We start from the raw sequence: 9,381 nt of genomic DNA, 5'->3' as shown, positions 1-9,381 counted from the left end.
GGTTGAAGGCGACCATTCGATCTTTCCCTGCACACCTTTTTTCCATTGGCATTCATAGGAAGAAAAAGGAGAATAAGATTTGGATAGATACTGTTATGTTAAAAAAAACAAAGAGGACCATTTGGACATAAACGATGCATCTGCTGCAACTCTGCTCGATAAGGGGGAGCGACTACAATAGAAGAATGGCTTGTGATGCAAAAATAGAAAAACGAATATGGGCCGTCGGATCCATTGTGGATGGTACAGATTCAAGTGGGGGATCCTAGGCCACTTAATGTGTATTTTATGAAAACCCCCCTGCTACTAGTTAGATGTAAAAAATACTTTTGCAGTAACTACCTTCACTTTTTTCATGTCCAAACGTTTTGTTCTTAGTAAATACTGTAGTACCTATGCCATATCTTCACAACGCTCATTCCTGCTCCTTCCCTTCATATGTAAACTAATTATGCAAGAAACTTGAACATGACCATCACACACTAATATGTGAGTACGTGTAAGCTGGACCATACCAGGCACAAGAAATAGCATAAATGTTAAAATGAACCATTCCAGAAACAAATACTTGAGTGCATGTCAAACTGGACTATCAGCGCCGCATTTTTTAGTACATGTCAAACTGTAACATCCCAGGCATAACACAAAAGACACTCATATCACAGGATCAAGTATTGCTAGCGAAAACTGCATCAACTTTGGTACATGACGGGCAAGGGTAAGTCTGAAGGACTATAATAATCATCGCTCAACAAGCATTGCCATTAAGAACTGCATGAACGGTGCTATCTTGACGGCACACAACAGTTGCCTCCAGATACAGTGCTTCTTGTTCGTCGAGCTTGTTGTCCTGGGAGAGTTCAGACGTAGCAAATATGATTCAGTTAGCGCAAGTCCATGTATGTGCCATACATTCATACTTAAAAAATTAATCATGAGCTGTTCAAATAAATATACATAAACAACCACCATCTACTGTGTGCTGCACACACTACAAGGAAGGATAAATAGAGAAGATATGACATTAACCGCAAAAGGCAACCTAAAGTATGTTTCTATGTTGGAAATGGCAGACAAGCCAACTATTTTGTGGATAATCCTAACTTAGCAATAATGAACAAATTATACAAATATTATTTATCTTGTACAGGAAAATAACTCTAGTGCATTCTAGAGATTCGTAACAACCGGCGGAATTAAGCAATACAATTATTTACATAATTGTCCTAATAGAAATCCATCCTTTATAAAACTTGCCATTTTCAAATAGCTTATCGTATGTACAAATAAGAAAAGAGCATATCTTATGATAAAATCATGTGTTGAACCCTCAAAGCTGCTGGACATTTTAATCACTCAAAAACTGGTCATGAGTTCGACAAAAACAATATTAGCAGAGCCACTCCCTAATACAAACAAGTGAACCATGTACCAAGTATAATAATAAACACGTAACATGTCTATTCTTGACATTGTGAAGCATAAACAAGTCTATACGCTGCAAAATAGTCATTTCTACACTTACCATAACATCATCACTATAGTACTTTTTTTTACTGAAAAGAGCTCAATAGTGTTTGTTTGGGTACTCCACTAGGTCGTGTTATATGAGAAATATCTTGCAACATTATTTGCAAACACACTTGGCTTGGAAAAAAAATTGATCGGGTAACCACACAGAATGAATGCTTGAACAGCAAATTACAGGTTTCAACGACTATCTAAAAGCATAAGTAGCAACGGCAAACAAGAAAGGGATTTTTATGACTATCATGCGGATGCAAATTAGTGATGGCATGCACTATATTATAAATTGTTATAACAAGGAAACTACAACACCGTGGGAAATATAAGTGAACAAGATGAGAGAGAGGCCCATGTCATGGAAGAAGAATTAATCCTAAATCACGAACATGCATACTTGCTTTAGTGATAGCAGAGACTTCAATCAAATTGCAAGATCTCTCGCCGGTGGCAGTGCGTGCGCCTGCCGCCTCCATGGCCAGTCGCCACAAGGTCGTCTAGATGCATTCGCGGCCGAGCGATGGATCCTAGACCAAGCAATGTGCCGATGGACAAGATTCCTGCAGCCTGTGGTCTACGAGTGTCTCTGCTCTACGACTACGAAATGAAATAGCTGTCTTTATAAAAGTCTCTTCTGCTGTGTTGGTTGTAACTAGCTATCTTCTGGATGCCGGTGTGTGAGTGCAAGCTCAAGAACTGAGCTATTAGTGTAAATTTGATCTATACCATTAAATATATATACAATAACTTTGCAAAAACCTTGATGTCAAATACTAACTGGTGAACTTCACAACTGATGTGATCTTGAGCAGAATAGAGTTTTGTTGTGGATAAAACCACTTCACTCTTTCAGGTTTTCACCCACCTTGAACATAATAAGTAACTCCGAAATGGGTGACTGGTTATTTAAAAAACGAACAAAAAAACTATGCATATAAGACCGAACGTGTCAACTAAATTCCCCAGAGCTCAGATACACATCTGAACGAGCTCCGGTTGGTGCTAAAAATCCACACTCCAGCAAAAGCCAAGGCCGACAGATGCTATACAATGTAATTCTTTTTTGTAACCAATACAATGCCAAATTGGACTGTGCTACATCATTCACCAGGTTACTGGACCTGATTGGCCAAAGTTACCAAAATGCATCATTCACATGTAAGCAAGTATGACATGAACAAGTACAAGAAAATAATGTAGAGATACAGCATAAATCAACTAGCTAATAAAATTGAGATGGAACCATGAAGGACAAATGTACTAGCTAATACTCCCATCTCAATTTGTTTGTTTACCAGAAGAATTAATCACCGTGGTGACGCCTTGTATGTTTGCACCACGTCACACAGGCCGGTTGGGAAGGAGACGAGGAGCCCACCTCCGGCTTGCAGCCGATGAGGTGGAGGAGGATGCGAGATGATCCTAGGTACTGAGATTGACAGGAAACGACTAACCAGCCGCTGCCGGAGCCTGAGATCGGGAGGCAACGATGAGCATACTGCGACGCGGATCTTAATACTCCACGAGATCAGATCTGCTCGGCCTCAAACAGAGCCGCTGGCGACACAACTGGCAAGAGCCATCGGAAAGGTGGAACATCACCTCCGCCCCGCGTACTTGGCTAACTTGGTTGAGGGATCTGGCCGCCGCCACCGCGCTTGGGGGTCAGGGAAAGGGGTTAGGTCGCTGCAACTGCGTACGGGCTGGGTTTCAACGACGAGGACATATGGAACAAATTACTTACAGCGGGGGAGCTTTTTGCAAATTGTGCGCGCAGATCGCTTCCTCAGAATCTGGGCCATGAATCTCCAATCCGATGGCCCAGATGCGTTTTTTCTATTTTTGCATCACAAGCTGTTCTTCTATTCTAGTCGCTCCCTCGATAAGGGAGTATTTAACCAAAAACTACCACAATTCGCGGAAACGTGACAGAAAACTACCATTTTACAATTTTGTCCCGAAAACTACCACTTTTTTATTAATCCGTGGCAAAAAACTACCAAGTGTGAAAACTGCTCGCTTTGCCTGGGTTAAACGCGAATCTGACTGCCCGACCCCACACATAAACAGGCTAAAAGTGCAATCGGGTCCCTAGTTTTTCTTCAAAAAAGCAATCGGGTCCTCCGCCTCCTTCTCCTCCTCGTCGCCGGCCTCCTCCTTCCCCAGCGGCGGAGCTCAAACGGCGGCGGAGCTCGGCTGTGCACAGGCGTGAGGTTGCGGCTGGCTAGCGAGCAAACTAAGTGGTACTACGGTTTTCTGGGAATGCTAGGAGCACACGGATGCAACGGGTTTGAGAGAGCAACTCTGGAGCATGGAGCTCGTCGGCCATGGCGGCGGCCGGAGCTCGGAGCTCGTGGAACGATGACTATGGAACCAACGCGTCGGCTAGAGCAGAGGGAAAAGAGGGGAAAGCTCACAACACATCGTATGGCGTCGGCTTCGAGGTCGGGGACGACGGGGAGGCCCTGTAGACGACGAATCGACGGTTTTGGTCTTCGGGTGCCGGCGAGGAAGACGACTTCATTCGGCTGGTGCAGTGCAGCCGCGGTCGAGTTCTTCCGTGGAGATGACCAGCGCGAGGTGGCGGAGCTTCTGGACATGACGGATGGACGGGAGATGGCCGGTGGCATCATCCGCGCAAGGAGGAGAGCTATGGCGCGGCCGCATAGGGCGGCAGCATGGGCCTCCCCGCGGCGCGAAATGCAGGCGCGACGAGCCACCGGGCGGCGGCCTGGGCATCCTCGCGGCACGTCCTGGCCGGCTCTACTCCGGCGGCGCGGCCGCTGACGGCCTGGTGCCGGACGCCGCCGAGCAGGCGCGCCTCGACGAGGAGCTGCAGGAGCGCGAGTCAGCGCGAGTCCCGCCTGCAGAACGAGTTGCGTCGTCCGCCTCCCGCTCCTCCGTGTAGGTCCAGCCGGCGCAGCTCGTCAGCGACTCTGTTGGCGATGGCAAGCGAGAGCAACGGCAAGCAGCGGCGGTGGCGGAAGCAAGCAGCAGCTGCGGACGGCAAGCGAGAGCGATGGCGAGCAGCAGCAGCAAGCTGCGGACGGCTGGGGAAGGAGGAGGTCGGCGACGAGGAGAAGGAGGCGGAGGACCCGATTGCTTTTTTAAGAAAAACTAGGGACCCGATTGCATTTTTAGCCCGTTTATGTGTGGGGTCCGGCAGTCAGATTGACGTTTAACCCAGGCAAAGCGAGTAGTTTTCACACCTGGTAGTTTTTTGCCACGGATTAATAAAAAAGTGATAGTTTTTTGGACAAAATCGTAAAGTGGTAGTTTTCTGTCACGTTTCCGCGAATTGTGGTAGTTTTTGGTTAAATACTCTCGATAAGGTCAGCAGCTAGTCGACAGCGACACATAGATAGCAGCTATAGCTCTCAGTCGCAGGTTCGAACAGTCGATTAAATTAAGCAGCTCGATTATTATTGTCTAACTAAAGTGAACGGAAGGGCGGCTCCAGTGACGATCGATCGAACAAACTAAGCAGAATAGTTCTGGACAGAAGATGATGTTACGTGCTAGCAGCAGCAGGAGCTTTCGTCGAACAATCGATCGTAGGTGACGGCAGCGTAGCACGACTTGCAGCGCGTGTGTTCCCAGCTACCGCGCGCGCGTACGTCACACGACACGAAACGGACGAACGAATAATTTCTGACGCGCTCCGGCGGCCATGCCTCTTGTTCGCCCTGCCGACCGATGGCACGTCCTGCATCGGTCGATTGCGACGTAGTACGTGCGTGTACCAGCCATTCGCATATGCATTGCATTCAACTAGTTTGATCCGTGCCGGCCAGCCGGCCGGTGTAACCACTAGCTCCGATTCCGTCCGTCGCCACTATTTTCAATTCATTCATCGCGCATACGCGCCCACGCGCATCCATGGATCCGGCCACCGGAATTACTCCCAAGGCCGGGGACGATGATGCCTCCACGTATATGGCGTGCCTCACAGGCGTGCCTCACACATCATTGCCTTTGTTAGCTACGGCAGTGTAGGGGCGTTGCATTTACGGTACGCACATGCGTAGGAAATGCAGGTCCTGAATTTATACGTACAGACAAAACCAGAGTGATGGAAAACTGTAATCTTCTTTGCAGGCAGTACGTATAAACATGTGCGTGTGTTGCAATGGAAGAGAAAAAACATATGCTCCCAGCACAATAAGCATGATTTAAGACCCCTCAACAGATCCATGTTATCTATTTTAACATAATGTCTCATCTGTGTTGTTGCTTTTTCTCCTCCATAATCACAATATCCACTTGGTCGTAATGTGCCTGAACATGGTTAATCTTCATGGTGATGATCTCGGCCACCGCCTAAACCCTAAAGCCATGGACAAATGCCACTAAACCACGTCATTGCAAATGAATGTGTAATAGCATTAGAACTAATGTCGTCAAGCTGGACATGATGGCCGCCCTTCCCAAGCTCACCTAGCCCATACATCATCCCTAGTAAGCCTACTCACTTTAAAAATTTATATATATATATATATATCAAAATGCATCAATATTGTTTTTTAAATACGTAAATACTTTTTAAATCACATGGACTTTTTAAAGAGCATAAATATTTTTTTAATTACGAAACAATTAAGCATGTGAACACGTTTTACAATTACATGAACCTTTTTTTTCAGAAAAGGATGAACTTATATGAAAATGTTTTTAATAAGTAAACAATTTTTTAAAACAACACAAACATTCTAAAATGCATGAATGATTTGAAAAAAATACATAACATTTCGAAAGGTCGAAGTACTGAACACGTAAACATAACATTTTGAAAGGTTGAAGCACTGGACACCTATCGGGCTGACGGTTGGATCCCATGTGGAATCAGAGAGCCGGGCTAAGCGTGAAGCCTAGATCGCAGACAGACTGCCCTCGGACTTTAAAATGTTTGGAGAAGGAGGAGGAGGCGGAGGTGGAGGTGGAGGTGGAACAGAAGGTGGCCATGAAGGAGGAGGAGGAGGCGGATGTGGAGGTGGAGGTGGACACGGCCATGGAGGACGTGCAATCGAAGTAGGAGCACGACGACGCGGGTGAGGCGGACCTGGTACTTCCCGCTCCGGGCTTCGGCATGCCCAAGGTGCTGGCGGAGTACGAGCTGACCTAGGCGGAGGAGGCGGCCATCCTCGGCTCCATCGAGTCGGAGGCGGGGGTGGAGGTGAACCGCCACATCCTCGGCCACCGTTGCATGGAGATTGACGAAATATTCGCCTATCTTGAGGTGGAGGAGGAGTTGCGTCAACCGGTCATCTACCCGGAGCCCGGCACAGAGATCGTGGACATATCCAACGAAAACGAGTAGTGTAGGCTAGCTTAGGTGATCTATGTAGGGCATACATTTTATTTTGCATATTTTGTACTATGAATTTAAGGTGTCAAACATGAAGTGTCCACATGCAGAGAAGAAGTAATGAGGACTACCCGATCACTGTCCGTAAACGCGTCTAGGCATGTCCGCGGACGTTTGAGGGTCTAGATAAGACCTTCTTTGGTTTAGAGAAATTTCATAGGAATTCTAGAGGATAGGATTTTTTTCCTTTAGAGCCCTTTGGTTCATAGGAATGGATTCCTATTCCTACATAGGATTGGTTCCTATCCTCCACATTTCATAGGAAAATAAAAAAAACCTAGACTCAATGAAAAAATTCCTTTGATGTCAACTAAATGACATCTTGTTTTCTATTCCTACTCATAGGATTTGAGATACATGTCATCTCATTTCCTATAAGATTCATATTCCTATGATAATCCTATCATATGAACCAAAAGAGGCCTTGGTGTTTGCGAGTGTAGATGCTCGCAGCTAGACCTGCTCTAACTTTGGGCCAAGCGAGAACCTTGGTTTGCACTTAAAGTTGAAAAAGGACCTGCATTGAATTCGCCACATGGTTAATCAGTTAAGCTAACGGCCTCTCGCTGTTGACCTGGAACACACACATACTGTCTAGTGCTAGTCTAGTGGCTTAGATATAGGACCATTTCATTTTTGTTTTGCGGGGACAGGACCATTTAGTAGCTAGGAGCACTAAACGAAGCTGTCACGCAGGTACGCGTACGTCCATAGAGTATGTTGCTACTCCATGTCCATGAAAGGAGTAGCACTGAAGCTAGGCATCGAAAGCGCTCTCTAGCTTGTCCATCTGACACCCCCATCACGTTTATTATTGATGTGCCCAAGTTGTACGACGGTGCGCTGTTCATATCTACGACGTCGTACTGCTAGCCATTGATGCGCACGAGTAAATACAGCCGAACACTCCAAATGACACTGAGAAAGTAAGCTAGCTAGTGACGGTTTGCAGCACGGAAAAGCAGGTGCAAGTAAATCGCCCGTGTCGCACGCGGTTAGCCTCCCAAAGATGTAGCAACTTGTCGTGGCATGTGAGCAGCATAGAGATGGGAGAATTACTCCAATTCTTCTTTTTCAGTTTCTTTCTCCCGGGCACCTGGTCCAACACCCAGGCCAAGATGTATCGGCTCGTCTCGTGATCCAATGTGCACGCACCGCGACGAATCGAACCATCCAATCCATGCCGAGTTACCGGGATGCTCCAAAACGATGGATTCGGTGACGTGCTTGGGCCGATCATACGGCGGCAATCTTGATCTCGATCCGGACCAACCAACGATCGCTGTTACGCCACAGTGCCACACCGACGCGACGCGACGCGCCATCTCTCCCTCGTCTCCCATTCTTTCTCTTCTCACCTACTGCGGCCGTCCCGCCATTGCCAATATAACCCGCCACCCCGCCCGAGTCCCACACACGCCCAACAGCTCCACACATCGCCACGGTCTTCTTGGCTCCTCCGTCCACAGCTAGCCAGCCCCTCCGCTCCGCTCCACCACCAGCAGCCAAATGGCGAAGCTGCTGGCGGCCGGCGTCGCGTTCCTCCTGGCCCTCGCCGCAGCGGCGGCGCTGGCCCCGTCTCCGGCCTCGGCCTTGAAGGGCGCCGGCGGGCTAGGCCTCGGCGGCGCGGCTGCGGCCGTGGTTATGCGGCGGGGCGGGCGGACGTGCCGGGGCACGGTGGGCGAGTGCATGGAGTACTTCGGCGTGGACGGCGAGGGCGAGAGCGAGGTGGCGGCGATGGCCGGCAAGCGGCGGGTGCTGCAGGACGGGTCCGGGTACATCGGCTACGACGCGCTGCGGCGGGACAACGTGCCGTGCTCGCAGCGCGGTGCCTCCTACTACAACTGCCAGCCCGGAGCCGAGGCCAACCCCTACTCCCGCGGATGCAGCGCCATCACCCAGTGCAGGGGCTGATCCCCTTCATTAAACCCTGCTTCATTCCTTCTTACCACCTGCATGCCTCATCAATTAGTATTGCTATCTATCTGTAACGTAATGTAATGTAATGTAATTACAAGAAGAAGATCAAACACTTCTTGACGATGCTTGATCAATCATCACTGGTGGGGGTGGTGTGGTCAATCGTACCGTACGGATCACTGGAGGAGGCGTGGTTAATTATCGTGTCATTTGTGCCTATTTGGGTGAAAGTAATTAAGCTTACGCGTTCTGGTGCATCTGATTTCGGTTGTGCCCAATAAATTTGTAGACTCCTTTGGTACGTACTTCCTTCGTCTCATATTAGTTGTGATACTATTTGCCTCGGTTTAACTATGGTGAATTGAATGTGCTTCTCTGCCATGGTTTTTCTCCATTTTCTTGATTGAGCAGGTGGCAGAGAAGTTTTTTGTGAGCCTGACATGCCAATTCGCGGATGCTTGTCAGAAAAGAAACATCAATATCTCTCGAGTTGAGCTGTCTTTTCTGAATATATTTACCTTTCTCCTTTCTGCCCCCTCCTTGTTTCTGGTTAGCCAATGTTTAATCAGTGC

General features: G+C 47.9%; 1 protein-coding gene and 1 long non-coding RNA gene across 2 annotated transcripts; one reads left to right on the top strand and one right to left on the bottom strand.

The window, feature by feature from the left end:
• Positions 1–512: 512 nt before the first annotated feature.
• Positions 513–3,242, bottom strand: LOC123060985 (uncharacterized). The gene is made up of 2 exons (XR_006428409.1): positions 2,820–3,242; positions 513–850 (listed from the first exon to the last, which is right to left on the bottom strand). It is a non-coding gene; the product is annotated as an uncharacterized lncRNA (long non-coding RNA).
• Positions 3,243–8,250: 5,008 nt separating this feature from the next.
• On the top strand, positions 8,251–9,114 carry LOC123058245 (rapid alkalinization factor). The gene has a single exon (XM_044481037.1). The coding sequence runs from the start codon at positions 8,399–8,401 to the stop codon at positions 8,801–8,803; it is 405 nt and encodes a 134-aa protein (XP_044336972.1). The 5' UTR covers positions 8,251–8,398; the 3' UTR covers positions 8,804–9,114.
• The last annotated feature ends 267 nt before the right edge of the window (positions 9,115–9,381 follow it).

The sequence above is a fragment of the Triticum aestivum genome, chromosome 3A, assembly GCF_018294505.1.
Source record: "Triticum aestivum cultivar Chinese Spring chromosome 3A, IWGSC CS RefSeq v2.1, whole genome shotgun sequence".
Lineage (NCBI taxonomy): Eukaryota > Viridiplantae > Streptophyta > Magnoliopsida > Poales > Poaceae > Triticum > Triticum aestivum.
This window is presented reverse-complemented; position numbering and strand designations above follow the sequence as displayed.